This window comes from Toxotes jaculatrix, chromosome 15, assembly GCF_017976425.1.
Source record: "Toxotes jaculatrix isolate fToxJac2 chromosome 15, fToxJac2.pri, whole genome shotgun sequence".
Classification (NCBI taxonomy): Eukaryota; Metazoa; Chordata; class Actinopteri; family Toxotidae; genus Toxotes; species Toxotes jaculatrix.
In genome coordinates, this window is record NC_054408.1 from 21,134,058 (window position 1) to 21,154,212 (window position 20,155).

Sequence of the window (20,155 nt, forward strand, 5' to 3'; positions counted from 1 at the left end):
GTTAATTTAAACTTGTTCTTCGCTCCTTTTGAGAGGTGAATATAGTGCTTTTTACTCCACCATATTTATCATAAATTACTTTGAAAGATGACTCATTCTTATCAAGTCACTTTATAAGTCACTAAAGTTTAGTGTATAAAATATTTTTCCCCTTCCAAAATAAATAAATAAATAAATAAAATAAAAAAATGCAACGCAACTTATTTCACCCATTTTCTGAATCCGAGTCAAACTCAGCCTCACCTCAATCAGCTACACCATGTCACTAATGACAATTGTAATAGCCACACACGCACACACACACACACTATGAAAGCGGTCATTCTCCATAACAAGCACTTCAACTTCTATATACTTTAAACACATTTTGCTGGCGGTAGTTTTGCACCTTTACCCGTGTAAAGTTATGAATGCAGGGATTTTACTTGTAACAGTAAGAGTACTTTTATATTGTCTTCCTTCGCTGTACATTTTATCATCCTTTAATTGTGTTTAGAAATCAGAGAGAGCTTTGTATGGGCCTCACGAAGCAGCTTAAAGGGGAGGAGTTTGCTGCGCTGCTTGAAGAGCGGCAGACAGGAAAGTAGTTGGGATGGCAGTGGACTGGTCTACTCTGCCCTTGTGAAAGTTGTAGATGAGACCTGAGAGGAGTAAGAAGCCAAACTGATCAACAACGCTCTTAAAGTCATGCGCCTGTTGATCTGTCTGATACCTGCGTTGATTTTATGCAAAGGCGTCAAAGCGGCTGAGGAGTTCACTCCGGCTGTGGGACACTCTCTGCATATCGATGAAGGGAACTTTTCAGACCGGGATCACATGAGACAAGAGCCCTTTCAGTACCCTCAACAAGTGCCGGATGCTTTGCCAGGTTTGTACAGGACTCACTGTATCAGAGGACTATGGAAACTTGAGTAAACTTGTCAGGATTATTCTTAATGTGTGTTTGATATTTAGGATCTAAACATGAAAAGAAATTGCATTGTAGCTTCAAGGTAAATATTCGTGTTAGTATTTTGACTTCTTCTTTTTTCTTTTTTTTATTACTGCTAACCATCGAACTAAATGGCTTTTTGTAACAGATTATAGACCAAGATGTCCTGATTTAGTCGTCCTGGACCATCTGTATCAGGATTTGTTCACAAATCTGCTGATCTGTTGATGAGTAATGTGATGTGGGAGCTTGCTGCTGTCACCTCATGAGTAACGGTTTCTCCATCTGTCTTTTTTTACTTCATCACCACCAACCAGCCAATAACTTATCATTTTATCTGTGCATTATTTACAATATGACATGATAAGGTATTACATTATTCAAGTGAGTTGAGAAATAATAAAAAAAATAATAATAATAATGAGTAAAATAAATAGTGAGTTACAAATATGCAGCTGCTAAGAAAGCAGCTCAGAGGGCCAAACAATATCACTCACTCTGATCAATTCATCCCACATTCATTTTAAACTAAAGCAACTTTTTTTTCTTTCTCACGTTGTCCTCTGCTGGCTGTATTTATTTTGTAAGTTGGAATATTCTCCCCTTCCTCTCCAAAGTATGTCAGAGATGCATGCACATTGTACAGACTTGTTTACAGCGGCGCAGTGGAGAGGATCTGAAAGAGGGATTTGTGACCCTGTTCACTTATCATCTGATTCATGACTAATTCATGCTCCTGTAGGAGTACATTACCATCCGTCATCACATGATGTCCCGGCCTGTGTTCACGATTTAACACTTGAAAAATGTGCCCAAGCATTCTGTTGTCTCTTGTACCATTTCCAACCCCCCTGCTGGCTTGTCCTGCCAAGCCATCTCCTCTGAGCCATCCTGTGGGAATGACTGCCCACTCTCCACTTCTACTAAATTATAAAAAAGAAAGCTGGAAATACAAATGTACAGAAAACACCTCCTTTCTCCAGCCAGATGGTCAGTTCTTTAGAGATTAACATCTTCATTGTTGTACCCTTCATAATGGGCAGAGCAACAGATTTAAAGAGTTAATTATTTTGGCCCCAGGGAGGATTTTAATTATTTGATGACAGGACTGGTGCATGTTAGCGCATCAACTCTTCATGCCACCCCCTCACTTCACTCCACCCTAAGCATCTTTTGTGTCAGATCTGACTGCTGACTTGAGCTTGAAGCTGATTTGCCAAAGGCTGCACTTTGTTTTTTTCTCCATCGGTGGAATATATGGCCTAATTCCAATACACAAACAAACAAGTGTGTTTGTGGGGAGGATGGTGGTGGGGGAGGCCATCAGAGATAAGTCCCTGTTGGACCATCTGTTTATCCTGCCTGGTGGTCTTACAGAACTGACCAGTGAACATGTTTTTACTCCACCCTTGTAATTTGAATCATAGTCTGTGGTGAAATGGTGACACATCTATCTGCTTGGTATGTCAGCAAAAGCAAATTTAGGTGCTTTTAGCCACAGACATGGTATTTTAAGTAATTAGAACTTGCCATTCTAATATTTACTGCCTTCATTTCTGGGGCAAGAAGCTTTGTGATGTAATGTTTGATTAGTGGAAATATGTTCCCCATATTTTAAAAAGTCAAATGTGCACACACTGAGAAAGGAAAACACAAACAGTGGAAATATATTCTTTCTATTGGACACCAATTCTATCATGTATAGTAGTATTCAAGCCATATCACACTCTACAGGGGATCTAGTTCTCATCTGCCTCAGACAGCCCATTTCAATATACTTCATAAACCTCTTTGTGGCGTGGTTCAGTTCGCCAAATGGGGAGATTATAGTAATCTGGCATGACACACCTCCACTTCAGATTTAGTGACCCCCTTCTGTTCTGTTTGGCCACTAAAGTAGAACACACAGAAAGAGGAGGCTGCCTCCACCAAAACAAGCATCCTCTCGTCCATCTGCACTGGCATACAGCTTGTATCTCAGTGGGTTGACACTAACGCAGCCAAATGTAGATATTTGTTTCATATTGTGACTGAATATGCAGCCGCTCCTGGCAGCTCCCGGTATTTGTCTGCCTCTGATCAAAGGGAAATTGTTAGGGGCAAGGATAAGGGTTGATCTGGTTATCTGGCTTTGGCGTGTGCTGAAATATTGTGAAAGCCGGTATCGTAAGTCATGGCTTCGTGAGTTTTCAGTAAAGCTTTGGCATATTCATTTAGCAGCAGGATAATGAGCAATCAGACTGGCAGCAAATTTGACTGCTGTTAGCGTCAGCGTTGAACTGCCACCATTAGAAAAAGATGCTCATGACAGTATGACTGGTGATAGGGCTGCCATAGCAGTGCTGTAGCATTTAGTTACTAATAAAAAGTGCGAGGACGGCCTTTTTATGGCCTCATGGCACCAAATAACCATGAAAGACTGTATCTGTGGAGGGCTGATGATGAGCCAGCTGCTGAGATTTATGTCTCCCAAAAGTCACTTTGTGGACCAGACTCCACAGAAACAGTACAGTAGAGAATATGTATAGAATGGCAGAAGGTGAGGGAAGATAGCTTGGCGCTGCCCAGTGCTCGCAGAGTTTTGCAGCTGTACACAGTGCTCTTGGCACTGAGCAGTTTCTCTGAAGCACTGTTCAGCAGCTTCATCAGTATTTTTTATAGGGACCTTGTCCTCAGATTTTTCCAGCGTGTCTGTACCATCAGATCTTGTTAGATTTTTGTGCCTTAGCTTCATGATGTGCTACTTTAACTGTTCCATAGCAAGACGTTCATACCTTTCTACCCCCTTGACTACTAGTGTTTGGAACGCTAAACTTTACTTTGAAAAATTCACAAATTAAAGTTTATTAATACTTTTTTGACCATCTGGGGGCTGTAGAACAAGCTGTAAACATGACTCTGACATATTATCTTGTAAAGTTGTCACGTTGAACATTGTGGTGGAGCTGTCCTTTCTGGTGATGACTTTTGACCCTATAACTACATTATACTTACTACCTGTCCAAATATAGATTTTTCTTCATGAGACAATCTCCCATCCTTACATGAGTAAAGATTCTGTTGGGCTCCCTCACTGTCACTACAACCTTAAACCAGCTGAATGCTATCAGACAGCTATCTGAGAGACAGACAGTGAACTATTGTTTTTAGGACCTACTTGTAAGACGTATAAGCCTAAAATTAAATAAAGAACTAGAAGAAGGAAAAATTACTTCACAAACATGTTAACACACGGTTCCCGAAACAGTAAAACTGCATCTGGAAAACCAAAACAATAATCTAAAAAAGGCTAAAATGCTCTGTCGAGGTGAGTGGAGATGCAGAGTTTGTGCTAAACGTCTGTGAGTTCGTCACTTTGATTCACAACTGTGACCTAACACACAGTCATTGTTCCATTGGTCATATACAAATATTGACTAGTTCAGCTTCAATGTAATGTGTGGCCCTCAGGCATTGATTCCTGGTAGGATCTGCTTTACTACCATTTAGTCATATAGAGTAGGCAAGAAGTGATGTATTACTCAACATTCCTTCATTATTATGCAACACTATACCTCTCCCAAATAAAGTCATGTTGTCACAAAGTTACTAGTGGATGCTGGTGCACATTGTGTAAGTGGCTAATTGGGTTTGTGGATAAGGTGTCACTTTATCATTAGGCCTTTAATGGAATTCTCTTGGTGCTACCAGAAAAGATGTGATCCTAATGATTAAGGCTCCCTCATGAGAATAATTTTATTGGAAATATGTACTGTACGTATCTGTCTGCATGCTGATGTCGCATAATGTTGTCTTGAACGCTTACTTTGTTGTTCTAATTGCCATTTGTATTTGTGTCCGCCTTCTTTAAAATCTGCTGGGATTAATTGATTGATATCCTCGAGGGAGTCTGCAAATTAGTTTTCCTGTCGTGTTGTCAGTAAGGTTTACTAGCTTCCTAGGTTAATTGGAACTGTAGCCAGTTCCATTCTATTAAAGCAGTGAAGCACATATTTGTACTGCATACAAGGGGTGCACAAAATAACAAACACCTTATTCCTTATAAAGCAACCCAGAGAGGTGCAGTTTTGAGATTGCAATTTGTGGTGTTGGAGTGGATTTCATTACTGAGAGACAATATTGACCTTGTGGGAAACTGAACTTGTATGAACTTTCACTCTTAATTGCAAATTGTAATGTTTCTTTAAAAGCAACATCTTTGCCTTAACCGTACTCCCTCACCTTTTTATTTATTTTTTTGCCCCAGGTTCTGCCTTTAACCTGAAGGTCCAGGTCAGCGACATGCTGAGTCGTCAGTTCCTGAGCCAGGCAGTGGTAGAGGTTTATGTCAACTACAGCAGGGCCAACACCACTCTCACTGGGGACGATGGCAGCGTTTTGCTTCATGTACCTTACCAAAGTGGGCTGCCTATCACAGTTGTGGCCAGCAAGGATGGCTACATTAGCACACTGCTGCCTTGTAGAACTAGCAGGATGCCAAGTAAGCTGTTTAATGTGTGTTATGTGGACATTGTTTATCTAAGTCACCACAGTTGATGAGCTTCATCAAATGTATAAATAAAAGAAAGGCAGTGTCTTTTTGTTTTGTTTTTTTTTTTTATCCTTGGCCCTTGTGATCATGAAAGGATCAGCGAGTACATTTAGACCCTTCGTTATGCTTAGTATGGCTGAGATGCATTTTTCCATTGAGTGGCAGGAGTGTGAGGCTTCAGTGTGACAGCTCCTTCATCTTTTTGTCAGTTCAGAAAATCTGTTTCTCCATGGCTCTGCCTACCAAGGCGTAACTCAATCCATTATATTGTTTCACCCTCTGAGAAATCACTGTGTACATTTTTACATTGTGTACAGCTTCTGTCAGCTGCACACTGTGTGGCTGTGTGTATATGTGTGTGTGGTTGTGTGTGTTTCTTTGACAAATGTGTGAGAGTCATTCACAATCTGCAGACAGGGACTGGATTTAACATAATGTCACTCTGGCATCTAGTGGAATTTTTAAATATATATGTAACATTTAAAATATTCAGCGCTAATTTTGCATCTTTCTTCTTACTGTTGCTGCAGTATTTTCATCAGTGTCCATGTCACTACTTGGTCTAAATCAAGGGAACATCTGGCTCTTTGAAGACTCTGTCCTGATCACTGGCAAAACATCTGGTACTGTATGAATAAGTCACACTTCCGTCTCTTTGTTTGTCAGGACAAGATTTCATTTAAGGAAACACTTCCATATCAGCCAAAGATACAGTGCTAAAGGGATAATACACATATTTTATAAACATTTTATGAACATAAATATTTTTCACTGTCGTTTATATATAGATGCTTCGTCACAGCCTGTTGTCCAGTTTTCTAAGAGGCTGCTGAATCTGACAGCCAGCAGTAATGTCACCTCTGTCAAAGCCTACCTGACCCTTCCCAGGCTGTTATCAGAGGATGACAGCTTTCTTAACACTTTGGGCATCATGAGCAGTAAACCAGGTAAGATGTGTGTGTGTGTGTGTGTTGCAGTGGCAGTATATAGACGTCTGCCTTCAAAATTATTGAATTTTTCAATGAAAGTGGACTTACAACACTATATATATATATATATGTATACATATATATGTATACATATATATATATATATATGTATACATATATATGTATACATATATATATATATATATATATATATATATATATATATATATATATATATATATATATATATATATATATATATACACACACACACACACACATATATGTACATATATATACATATACATATATACACACACATATATAGTTCCTGGCTTTTTCCTCTATTCACAATAAAAGTCATTTTAATTGACTGGGGACATTAAAGTACTCTTTAACCCGATATGTGAATTTGAATATTTAGTCTTTGGTGCCATCTGGTGGTAGTAACAACATATAAAGACACTGAGGCAGACAGTAAGTGACACAGATACAAATGAATGGGCTGAAAGTAGCACATACCTTAGACTGCTTAGACAGTTTCTACAGGTAATCTTTCTTTCTTATTAAACTTAAGTCAGTGTCATTTTTATCAGTACTGTCAATCACACTGTTTCAGAGGCACTGGTCCCATTTAGCTGAAGGATTTTTTTTTACATGAAGCTGTCATTCAAGATAAAGATAAGAATGTTCTGTATTGCCTTGTGTGTGTTTTTTTAAGGATATGTCAGTGTGGAGTTGAGCCCGGTGGCGGCTGTCAGTGTGCAGCTTTTCTCAGGAGACACAGAGTTACATGTGGGTGGGCCCATAGAGATCAGCCTCAGCATTCCTGACAGCTGTGGACTCCAGATTTCAAATGCTGTCCCAGCCTGGTTCTTTAACCGGACCACCGGTAAGCAGAAACAGAATTCATTATCATACAAGCACAAAATCTCTGAAATTATGAGTCTGAAGAGCAAGTCAGGATTATTTCATGGCTTCCACTGGTAGGTAGATGAGGACAGCTTTGTGTTACGAGTGGTAATAAAATCCCATTAATGTAGTGACGCATCAACATAACAGCAGGTAGGGGGGTAAAGGTTACTGGTGAGGGTGTTTTATAATATAAAAAAGAAAACTGAAACTTTCAGTTTGAAAATTATGGACCAGAATTCAGACCCTTAGCCAAGATTTTCATTTCTAATTCTTTATGTCAAACACTGTATATCCAGCCATCAGCCAAGATTAATATTAATGTAATTAATGTTCAACATTATAGGGAAGCGTGACTTGACATCAGTATGCTGGTGGGATTGTAACCTGAATGGAATCATCCATCATGTCTTACTAGTGTCACAAACTTGTCTCAGTTAGATGCCTGTAGGGACACGTTCTCTTAGATTGGAGGCTAGCTTAACTGTGCTCACTCAATCATGTGCCAGCTGACTCTACTTAGAACTAATAGTGTTTTGTTAATTGATTAATAGCCTTAGAGCAGCAGCTATTTAACTAATTGAAGGAGCAGCTCTATGTCAGATGATACTTAGAAGTTCAGCTAACTTTAAATCAGCCCACTGGTCTGCTTATGGTTTGCAGTCATCTGAATGGTTTCAACAATTCATACATCAGGTGGGAAAATGTAGACATTTTCTGTTCCCCCGTGGAGAACCCAGATCCTCTGATCATTTATGGACACTCACACAGGAGGCTTCTAACTCTGGTACTGGTGTCCTATTTTCTGCAGTAGACAGGCTGTATTCTTAGAGAAGTGTTGAGGCAGACAGGTTATTGGCAGCATTATAAGCAGCAGGAAACTGACTGTGTTAACCCCTGTTGACCCCACCTCTCACTCATTCAGCAGGTTGCACTGTTTGATGTATAAATGTTGAAACCACTTGTGTCCTGCATAAAATTCACGAATGCCTGAATATTATTTTACTTTACTTACTGTATACATATTTGCCTCCTTTTGGGGGTCTCAGGCATGGACTGCTTTATTATGTAAAATAAACGTGTTGAAATACCAACTTACTGCCATCTAGAGTAATGGATTGTGATACATCTAAGTATATACGATGCCACCAGTATAAAGAGAATACAGATGGGGCCTCATGGGACCTGGTGAAGTTGTGTCACCTAATTCTAAGGCTAATTCTTCTTCTTATTCATACAGTGTTAACCTAGACTGTCTTTGGAAAAGATGAGTACATTTATTTGACAGTTTTGTACAAACATTGCTGATGTGTCTGTTTTACCCTAGGTGGATGGATGAGAAAAGGACTAGGAAAGGTGGTGTCAGTAGATGGAAAACTCATGTGGACATTCACAGCTCCTCACCTAGGCTACTGGATTGCAGCACCTTTGTCATCATCCAGAGGTAAGCGCTTATAATGGCTGTTAAAATACTGTATATAGAATATGTTCTATATTTTTATCTGTACTTTTTTATACTACCATCTGTGGCATAAATAGCAGTAACATGGCAGTGTCATGGTAATTAGTTAAATGTATAAAACTGAATCAGTGACTGGAAAGAAGAATGATTTTAAATTAATTTCCACAATCCACTGAAACTGGCCTGGTACTGGGCTTGGTTAGTGGAAAGCAGAGTATTTATTAACCAGAAAACATATTTAGATACAAAATGCACACCGTTCATTTTGCCTGCACTGATTTTTATTGCGTTTGCTTCAGGTTTCTTTGGACTTGCCGTTCCTGTTGACTTCCTCTTACACCATTCATCTTTCCTGATGGTTCTCCTCGGAGGATTGCTCATTATTGTCATCTGCCTTCTAGTTGTATTACTGTATTATCGCAGGTAACAAAGGTTTTCATCTTATTCTAGTCTATATAACTGATACATGGTGATGATGTATATGATATGATTGCTGAGAATACTTAGTGGATTTGTCTGTCGTGTACACAGAGGATCTGTCAGTGAAACTGCGGAAAAGCTGCTACTACCAGGGATGAGAAAAGACCAAGGCACCTCCATGTGTGATGATGAAGTCTTTGAGATATATTCAAGGGACGCCTCTCATCCACACGATGGGCTGAACCAATCATTCACAGAGAAGAGGGACAATGGACCCAATTCCTCTGTTACTTTAATGCACAGTGGCAACATAATAGCAAATCCCAATGCTGTGGCCATTAAGCTGGAGTGCACAGAACTGGACCTTAACACTGAACCTAATCATGAGGAGATGAGAATTCCAGCATCTCTGACAGAGAATTTGTTTTTCTACAACCAGCCTGTTGCCATCCTCCAGGCTCCAGCATTCTTCCATTTGGAGGAGGAGGCAGAACAGCCCCAGAGGAGCAAGTCAGCCACTCTGCCTCGTACAGGGGCTTCGAACAGTGTTGCCACTGAGCCGCTGAGCAAAGACAGCTTCACCCAGACGCTGCCAAAAGGTCCATCTTTGGCCCAGAACCAGCCGGTAGAAACCGAGGACCAGCTTGGAGTTCTAGTGGACTCTCAAGCAAAAACCTCCACCAACTCATCCAGGGGTCACTTCAGCTTCCCAGAGTCGGTGTCAGTCCCGGGAACACTAAATAAAATCAGGGACAGCAGGCACTCGGTGCACGCCTTGGCAGAATTTTCTAAAATCCCCTCACCCCAGCCCCCACGGGCCTGGTTTGTATCGCTGGAGGGGAAACCCGCAGCTGAGATCCACTACGCTGTGTCAGAGCAGCAGAGGAGACGAAGGCCGGTGGAGAGTCGAGAAACCAGTTTAGACTCAGGGGTGGATATGAGTGAGCTGAATCAGTCGTCTGGACGGAGGGCCGTAACACTGGAGCGCAATGCTACTTTTGTCAAAAGCACATCCAGCAGTAAACACACACCACCACAGTAAAAACTCATACTGCCTCCATGCCCACAGACATCCAAGTTCATGATTCAACATCGTCGGCTCTATGACAAATGACTTACCTACCTTACTGCTTAAATATTTACATATTACTGTTTGTACAGACCCATTTCTGCCAACCATCAGATTCCACATGTAGAAAAGTGAAACATGTTGTACAGCAATTGCAGGTTGTGTAATGTTAAACATTACATGCCAAAAATGCGTTGGACTCCAGCTGCTTTATAACGGCCTGGCTCATCTCTTATCTCCCTCCTCAATGCTCAAGTTTAAACTAAAATTTATCAAACTGTTTTCAAATTTTCAACATTTCATACTGATAATTTTACAAGGATTTTCCAGTCACTGCAGGTGTATTTGTCCACGTCCAACAAGACAAAGACAGTGGTGTGACTGGGATTAATGACCGAGGTCAAACACTGCATCAGTGACTAGTCGTAAACTTTATTCCCTCAAGATTAATGGACAATGGATGGCTAACTTAAAATGTCTGAAAAATGTTTTGTTATATTTGATTCATACTTGTGCATATATCTGTGTCTGTGCATGTATTGGTGCATTTTTCCATGAAGTGAATAATTCAAATATATTTTAATACAAATAGATTAATGAATAAATGAACTGACCCTGATAAGCATTTTTAGTAGCTTTCTCTATACAGGGTAAGAAACTAATCAAACACAGATAGGAGAGTTAATATTTCCCAAACCAGCTAAGGAATATTTACTCTCAGCATATTTATGTTTTCTCATTATGTTTACAGAGTATATTTACTGAAAATCTTCTTAAAGTGACCCTTTGGCAGGTTGTGAACCCCAGTTTGGGAACCAGTTTCTATTGCATAGTGCACACGGACAGCATGTTGAAGGCTGCAGGTTCATTCAAGTTTTCCTTGTTCACACTAACAGACAACACATATTCTTTGTGGCCTTGGGTGGCGAACCCATCATAATCACTGATTGCGTCACAGCAGTCATAAACTCTGCTGTATGCGGAGTTGGCAGACTATTTACTACATCTGCACTAAACATGCCTAGAACGAGGCTAAGCCACGCTAAGACAGGAAGTGCTCTCTCTTCTGGGTGCCTGTGTGAACATCAAACAGCTACCCGAGGCGGGAGGCAGCGAACCTGTAGTTTCTGTTTGACAACAAGGAACTTCATCTTTTTTATTCACTGTTTTTTTTTAACAACGAAAAGCCACAAAAAATAAAGGTAGGTTATATGCTCTATTTATTCTGACGGAAAGAGAATCCGGTCTGACGTGTGGTTTACCCGCTAAAGTTGTAGCAGGTGCTGTGTTGTTCAGTTTCCTGCTGATGTAACATTTCTGTTAGACACACAAACCACCTCAGAAAGTCACTAAAAGATCATTTGGGATTAATGCACTGGATGCTTGTTTATACAAGCAGTAGCTAATGACTTAGAGCTGTTGAATATTTTTCATTTTTACACACTCACACACAGACAGAGAGAAAGAGATCGAGATCACGAGAGAGAGAGAGAGAGAGAGAGAGAGAGAGAGAGAGAGAGAGAGAGAGAGAGCGAAACACTAGAAAAACCTTCTTTAATCCTAGTCTTCTTCTTTTGGCCTTTGTCTAGTTTTTGTGTCTCTCAGTCCACTGTCAGTTTCTAAAACATTTATAAAACATTATGTGAATGTTTTTAAGTTAATTATATTACACAAAGAGACCAACAAAGCCTCATTAAGCATGTCATGGTTGTATACAACACTTTCTGTCTCATTCCAACACTAAATAAAATCAGGGACAGCAGGCACTCGGTGCACGCCTTGGCAGAATTTTCTAAAATCCCCTCACCCCAGCCCCCACGGGCCTGGTTTGTATCGCTGGAGGGGAAACCCGCAGCTGAGATCCACTACGCTGTGTCAGAGCAGCAGAGGAGACGAAGGCCGGTGGAGAGTCGAGAAACCAGTTTAGACTCAGGGGTGGATATGAGTGAGCTGAATCAGTCGTCTGGACGGAGGGCCGTAACACTGGAGCGCAATGCTACTTTTGTCAAAAGCACATCCAGCAGTAAACACACACCACCACAGTAAAAACTCATACTGCCTCCATGCCCACAGACATCCAAGTTCATGATTCAACATCGTCGGCTCTATGACAAATGACTTACCTACCTTACTGCTTAAATATTTACATATTACTGTTTGTACAGACCCATTTCTGCCAACCATCAGATTCCACATGTAGAAAAGTGAAACATGTTGTACAGCAATTGCAGGTTGTGTAATGTTAAACATTACATGCCAAAAATGCGTTGGACTCCAGCTGCTTTATAACGGCCTGGCTCATCTCTTATCTCCCTCCTCAATGCTCAAGTTTAAACTAAAATTTATCAAACTGTTTTCAAATTTTCAACATTTCATACTGATAATTTTACAAGGATTTTCCAGTCACTGCAGGTGTATTTGTCCACGTCCAACAAGACAAAGACAGTGGTGTGACTGGGATTAATGACCGAGGTCAAACACTGCATCAGTGACTAGTCGTAAACTTTATTCCCTCAAGATTAATGGACAATGGATGGCTAACTTAAAATGTCTGAAAAATGTTTTGTTATATTTGATTCATACTTGTGCATATATCTGTGTCTGTGCATGTATTGGTGCATTTTTCCATGAAGTGAATAATTCAAATATATTTTAATACAAATAGATTAATGAATAAATGAACTGACCCTGATAAGCATTTTTAGTAGCTTTCTCTATACAGGGTAAGAAACTAATCAAACACAGATAGGAGAGTTAATATTTCCCAAACCAGCTAAGGAATATTTACTCTCAGCATATTTATGTTTTCTCATTATGTTTACAGAGTATATTTACTGAAAATCTTCTTAAAGTGACCCTTTGGCAGGTTGTGAACCCCAGTTTGGGAACCAGTTTCTATTGCATAGTGCACACGGACAGCATGTTGAAGGCTGCAGGTTCATTCAAGTTTTCCTTGTTCACACTAACAGACAACACATATTCTTTGTGGCCTTGGGTGGCGAACCCATCATAATCACTGATTGCGTCACAGCAGTCATAAACTCTGCTGTATGCGGAGTTGGCAGACTATTTACTACATCTGCACTAAACATGCCTAGAACGAGGCTAAGCCACGCTAAGACAGGAAGTGCTCTCTCTTCTGGGTGCCTGTGTGAACATCAAACAGCTACCCGAGGCGGGAGGCAGCGAACCTGTAGTTTCTGTTTGACAACAAGGAACTTCATCTTTTTTATTCACTGTTTTTTTTTAACAACGAAAAGCCACAAAAAATAAAGGTAGGTTATATGCTCTATTTATTCTGACGGAAAGAGAATCCGGTCTGACGTGTGGTTTACCCGCTAAAGTTGTAGCAGGTGCTGTGTTGTTCAGTTTCCTGCTGATGTAACATTTCTGTTAGACACACAAACCACCTCAGAAAGTCACTAAAAGATCATTTGGGATTAATGCACTGGATGCTTGTTTATACAAGCAGTAGCTAATGACTTAGAGCTGTTGAATATTTTTCATTTTTACACACTCACACACAGACAGAGAGAAAGAGATCGAGATCACGAGAGAGAGAGAGAGAGAGAGAGAGAGAGAGAGAGAGAGAGAGAGAGAGAGAGAGAGAGCGAAACACTAGAAAAACCTTCTTTAATCCTAGTCTTCTTCTTTTGGCCTTTGTCTAGTTTTTGTGTCTCTCAGTCCACTGTCAGTTTCTAAAACATTTATAAAACATTATGTGAATGTTTTTAAGTTAATTATATTACACAAAGAGACCAACAAAGCCTCATTAAGCATGTCATGGTTGTATACAACACTTTCTGTCTCATTCCAGGCCATGGACAAGCTGAAGTCAGAGCAGGACAGACTTTGTGTGTGGCTTTCATGTGACCCTGATCACATCCTACAACAGTGTGGGAATATTTTAACTATGAATGAATTCCTGGAGGTAAAAAACCACAGCAGTGCATTAGAGAAGATGAGACTGCTTTTGAAAATAATCATTGAAAAGGGAGGAAACACCTGTCAGAGCTTCTTGGACATTCTGAGACAGCATCAAGCACATTACCCAGAACTGCAACAGCTTTTCAGCTCCAACACTCAAGGTAAAGCTCACTCTGTAAAAATCATTCCAACAAGATTTTTTCTTTAAAGACTTCTATAACATTTTCTGAAAGATATATACAGTTGTGTTCAAAATAACAGCAGTCCAACATCACTAACCAGATCAATCACTGTTTATGGAAAATAGTTTACTAGTAGGTGTAGTAGAGTAATAGAAAACCAACAGACCCAACAGTCATTGCATGCATGCTGCTGATTCTGTGTAACTGAATCATTAATTGAAATGGGCATGTTCAAAATAACAGCAGCGTGGAGTTCAATTGGCGAGGTAATTCATTCTGTGAAAAAACAGGTGTCAAACAGGACAAAGGAATCAAATGTTGTACATGCTAATTACAGTGCACTTTTGTCTGAAAACCTGAGTAAAAGAACATATTGAATGACCTAAAGAGAAAAGGTGCAACATTTTGTGGACTGATGAAAGGAGGAGCCGCAGACAGTTTGTCAGACACTGAATTCAAGCCACAGTACACTGTAAAGACAGTGAAGCATGGTGACGCAAGCATCATGATATGGGGATATTTCTCATACTATGGTATCGGGCCTATTTATTGCATACCAGGGATCATGGATCAGTTTGAATACATCAAAATACTTGAAGAGATCATGTTGCCTTACGCCGAAGAGGAAATGCCATTGAAATGGGCGTTTCAAGAAGACAACAACCCCACACACACCAGTAAGCGAGCAGCAGCTTGGTTCTAGACCAACAAGATTAAGGTTAAGGTTATGGAGTGGCCAGCCCAATTCCCCCCTTTTTCTGAACAGCCTAATATTCCTTTTTCTTCACTTTCTGTAAAGTAATTTACAGAAACTATAAAGAAAGTATACATTTGATCAATTTGTCTTTATGTTCTGATTTGGAATAGAATGTGCAGTGTTCCCAATGCATTTACGTGTATGGAAATAAAAGCTATAATAAGGATTTTGAGCTTTACTCACTTTTCTAAACAAACTGCTATTATTTTGAACACAACTGTATATGTATATTTATTTTCATATTTACAGGGCCACCCACTCCAACAGTGTTTGCTGATGGTAACAGTGTTGTTACCACAAGAGAAATAACAAACTTAAAAGCAAAATCCCTCTCCATGAAGATTGAAACAGTGAGTGTTCCGGGCTGCAGTCAGTCTGGTAAGTCTGCCGTGCTTCAGTAAAGAGAGTAGCTGTTTCTGATTCAAAATTTAAACCTGTTCACACAGTATACAGTATTCTGGTTTGACCGTTTTGATGACATATGTGCTTTGAACATGTTTCTTTTTTTTCTTTCCAGGAAATCTTGTTGGGCAAGTTCCCTGGGCAAATTACACTGCACGGGGAGCCAGTGTGATATGTGCTGACAAAATATCTGGTACCACTATTGACAATGATGTAAATTTCTCGGTGTCCATGAAAACATCGCAAGTGAATGCAGGTAATGTTTTGCCCACTTCTTATTGATTACTGTCAGATATTTGTAAATATTCTGTCTGGAAATCTCAGTAAATCCTTACTCTGCTTTATTCCCAAGAACAGTAGATGCAGTAGATGAGACACAGCCTTCCTCTCAGGTAAAGTACATATACACACAAAAGTAACATGTACACTGTTTTGTTTTGTTTTTTGTAATAATTATCCAGGGTGGGACAAACTCAAGGATGCCTCTGTGGTTCAAAGTCAGGATGAGCAGTGAGAGTAAAATCATATTAATCTTCTCCATTTCAGATGATTACTTTAGTGTTTTGAACGTGTTGAACATGTTTGCTGTCCCTGTTTCCAGTCTTTATGCTACGCTACGCTGTCTCCTGGTTCTACTTTTATATTTAATGAACAGAAATGAGAATGGTATCATTCCTCTCACCTCACACTGGCATGACTTTGACCTGTGGGAGAAAAAGGCAGCACCAGGCAAACTGAGAAAACTCCATAGGCTTGCATGCTGAGCTATAAATGTGGTGTCAAAGATTTTGTCCCACAGGGGCAAAAAGTTACATTTCCCAAAAACAAGCAGCTCCTTTTATAGAACAAAACATGAATAAATGCATACATACATACATAAATTAGTCTGCTGTCTTTTACAGGGCCCTGCTGTGAAAATGATCAAGGAGCACAAGATGGAACTCATCGACTGCCTGAGGGCAGATTGCTTCTTCATTCTGCAGCATGTTCATGCCACACAAATCATCACAGACAGACAATATCAAAATCTGAAGCATACCTCTCCACCAGAAAACACTATAGCTAACTTGATCGATCAAGTAATTGGCAAAGGCCAAGAGTCCTGCTCGCTTTTTGCTAAAGTTCTCAAAAATCCTGATGTTCTCGAGACCTACCCACAACTTAAAGAAATTACCAGCAATTGGTGCTAAGGAATGTTGCATACATGCATTCAGGTATTCAGTACTGTATACTGTATGTGGAGCTGACTTTTTGTATAGTATACACATTTTCCTAAATAAAAAAATGCACATGGAAGAGTCCACGTCTGTTATTGTGTGAAGTTCCAAAGCATGTTGCTGCACTTAATCTACCAAACCACTAGAGGTCACAATTGCGCAAGTTCTGTTTTTCAGTTTTTGGGTTTGCCATTGTGATGAAATTTTCAATGCAGTACTAAACACTGTATACTTAGATTTTATTTATCTACATAATACACAATAATAGAACCATCTATAGTATGATTCAATTTTCAAGAATTTTCATTTACAGGCAACTGACTTTTGACTCTCACTCTGGAGACAAGCGTGAATGATAAAATACAGAGTGTGTAAGAAAGTTTCACCCCCGACCACACACACATATCAGACAGTGTAAACATGCTGTCGCCCAAAAGAGAGAATTAGTTTGATAAAATTCTTTTATCAGCTCTTCAAACTACACATTGTGTTACCTCTCGGTGCCTCTCTCATTTAAATGCCAAGAAAAGCTTGTATATTAAACATGGTTGGCAAACAAGTTAGCACCTTTAATTGATCCCAGATCAGGGTGTGTAGGGTTTAACCAGCCAGAGAATTCAACCACCACACAATAACGTGTATTCACAATGAACAGGCGTGGAGAGGATCACATTCAGCTGCCTCTGCTCCGTTGGTGCATAGAAATACTTGCAGGTCCTCTCTACCCTGGAAAGAGGCCTTGGGTACATGGCTTTGGCCCAGTGAACTCTGGATGTGTGGAGTAAGAGTGCAGAAGCAAGGTGGCTGGAGAATCCGTTTGGAATGGAAACAGTCTGACGCACTTGGTAGGTCATAAAACACCAACAGGATTAGCACTGGTCTATGGGGGACAGTGAATGACAAACATATTCCTACACCTCGTGAACTGGGCGCCGTCCTCACTACCATATATTTCTCCAGCATTTTTATGGATCTTATCTCTTCAGCATTTGACATGTATGTTTTCTTGTATACTTTTTCGTGAGCCCAGATACACCTAAACTTCTAAACAAAGCATGTGCAACTCTACATTCCACTTCTCCACAGTGCGTAGGAGCCTTCTAATACTTCCCACAGTTATCTGTAAGATTAATTGCCCTTGATTGCCTTCCTTTTTTTTTGTGCTCCATAAAACTCGAAGTGGAGTTTTCCCAGACCCTTCTCTGGTCTCCAGGCAGAGAATATTACAACATGAGCATCATGATGACATACTGTTTATTATCTCCAATTAATGATTTTAAATTTCAGATGCCATTGTGAAAATGGTGGTTACTGTATGTGATTTTGCTTGACAAGCAAAGCCTTGCTAAATACAAGTAACAGTAACCCATCATTGTACCCACTCACAAAGCATTGCATCAGACTGAAATTTATTTTTGACGAAGGCCTGATGATCACGGTGGCACTGGACATCAGAATACATTAGTACAGTATGCCCTATTGTTCTACTTTTCGCCTGATGTCCCAACATGGGGGACATTTTTCACATGCCACTGCACCGCCAAGCTTCCGAAACGTGAACCCCCAGCAGGCCAGACAGCGAATGCAACCCTGTGGTTAAAAGGGGGTATCTGTTACACAGGCAAGAGGCCAGCTCAACAGTTCTTGTTTTAACTGCAAGCTATTAGCAGGCGTGCTTGTCTCGTGTATTTTACAATGGTTTCCAATCGTGTCAAAAATCCTCCGTAGTAAAAATAAAGGGGTGTGACTGTCAATTTATTCAGATTGTACAGTGTTAATACCAAAGCTGAGAGCAAAGGCTGGGTAACACAGCAATGTACAACCTCCTGTCTGTGGTCTCTTCAAAGACGATAAATAATAAATGGTAATATTACCAGTGGCACACACTAAATTTATAATGCCAAAGATTTCTGGTTAAAGGTTGGGGTAAAATCATTAGGACCTCAACACAATTTAAAATTCTACTGGTAGGCTATGCTAGGAGGTAAAATGTAAGAGATAATATGTCAGTTTTGTTAACAGCTTGTTGTGAAGTCCCAAGTGGCCAAAAAAACCCCCAAACTATTAATATAGGTTTATCAGAACCACTACATACCAGTCCTCATCCTGAAATACAGTCCTTAACTACAAACTATGGTTAATGTTTAGTCCCGTGGCGACCAGCTTTCCATCCTAAAATCAGTGGCAATTGTTCAGAGACTGGAAACCTCTTTGATTCTCCCTCTCAACTTTTTATATGAGCAACCCTCATTATTGCAATGACCAACTACACAGCAGGGGTGTACTCCTGTGTAAGAGTACACAGGAGTGTACATCTAAGCAACATATTAATTGAATGGAATACACAAATGTAATCATAGTGAGATCTTCTCATGCCCTAGTAACAGGGCAGTGACATTATAAGCATCCTGATGCATAATTACATGCCTTCCCACAAATTTAAACAGTGAAAATTTATTCAGATAACTGTGACACAATTCCCCTTCCCGTACATGCACACCAGTCCCCTCTTGACCCAAAATAACACCACTTGGTGTAAATGGGTCTAGAAATAGCCTCACGTTGAAAAGAAGTAGATATGGATACCCTGAAAGATTGTTCAGTGTCAAGTGCCATCTCACTTCCTACATTTTGTCTGTGTCAAACATAGATACAGTATGCACCTATGGAAGTGTATCTCCTGCTGTGCATTTTTAGGTTGAAACAGAATGAGGGGATTTATGCCCATAAATTCTGTTCTTCTCCAAACAATTAATCAGCCCTTACTAAAACATGTCATCTTTGTACTACGTATTTGTAGGAAGGCACCTCACACTAATCACTCTCTTTATGCTGTGCTTTTGATTCATGCAGTGCGACTCAGTTAATCAGTCACTGAATCAAAGGCAGCCAATTCAGCTCATTTGTTCCTCAGGGACAAACAGAGCTAGAAACCAATTTATAAACATTTGTACAACACATTCACATTACATCCTATAGGATAATTGCATTGGTCAGTAATCAGTGAATCTACCTATCTCAATTTATTTTTTAACCATGTTAGCAACATGTTGTCAAAATAAAAGCATTTTTAATAAACTATGCAGTGCACTTGTTTATGGTATATTCTCATGAAACCTTTTCCAGTAGATACTTTCTCCTGCAGTTGGCGTAGTTCAGTGTGATAAAGGTTTAGGGAAAAGATCCTGGTATCTAAAGTTACTGTCTCCAAGACAGCCCTTTTGGTCTACAGTGTATGTAATGGAAGTCAGATGTCTCTACAGGCTAAGCACAAATATAGGAATCAACTCACAGTAACTGATAAAAAAGAAAAAATTCCATTAAATGACAACCAAACTCCTCAGACAACAATAAGTAAACATATTATTACACAAGCTTCACCGTTTCAACAAGATACTTGTCATCAAGCAGATGTG

At 39.8% G+C, this 20,155-nt stretch overlaps 2 protein-coding genes across 4 annotated transcripts; both read left to right on the forward strand.

Moving 5' to 3' along the window:
• Window positions 1–646: 646 nt before the first annotated feature.
• LOC121194918 (protein FAM171B-like) lies at window positions 647–10,293 on the forward strand. The gene is made up of 8 exons (XM_041058066.1): window positions 647–868; window positions 5,178–5,411; window positions 5,993–6,085; window positions 6,251–6,409; window positions 7,113–7,283; window positions 8,631–8,747; window positions 9,065–9,188; window positions 9,297–10,293. The coding sequence occupies exons 1-8, from the start codon at window positions 688–690 to the stop codon at window positions 10,225–10,227; spliced, it is 2,010 nt and encodes a 669-aa protein (XP_040914000.1). The 5' UTR covers window positions 647–687; the 3' UTR covers window positions 10,228–10,293.
• Window positions 10,294–11,405: 1,112 nt separating this feature from the next.
• Window positions 11,406–16,818, forward strand: LOC121194919. Of its 3 annotated transcripts, none has more exons than XM_041058068.1 (7): window positions 11,406–11,456; window positions 14,072–14,342; window positions 14,924–15,040; window positions 15,370–15,498; window positions 15,638–15,778; window positions 15,880–15,914; window positions 16,425–16,818. In XM_041058068.1, the coding sequence occupies exons 2-7, from the start codon at window positions 14,075–14,077 to the stop codon at window positions 16,710–16,712; spliced, it is 978 nt and encodes a 325-aa protein (XP_040914002.1). In that variant the 5' UTR covers window positions 11,406–11,456; window positions 14,072–14,074; the 3' UTR covers window positions 16,713–16,818. The 3 variants fall into 3 exon arrangements, with proteins under 3 accessions (XP_040914002.1, XP_040914001.1, XP_040914003.1); XM_041058067.1 differs by lacking the exon at window positions 11,406–11,456 and adding an exon at window positions 11,487–13,529; XM_041058069.1 differs by lacking the exons at window positions 11,406–11,456; window positions 14,924–15,040 and adding an exon at window positions 11,497–13,529.
• The last annotated feature ends 3,337 nt before the right edge of the window (window positions 16,819–20,155 follow it).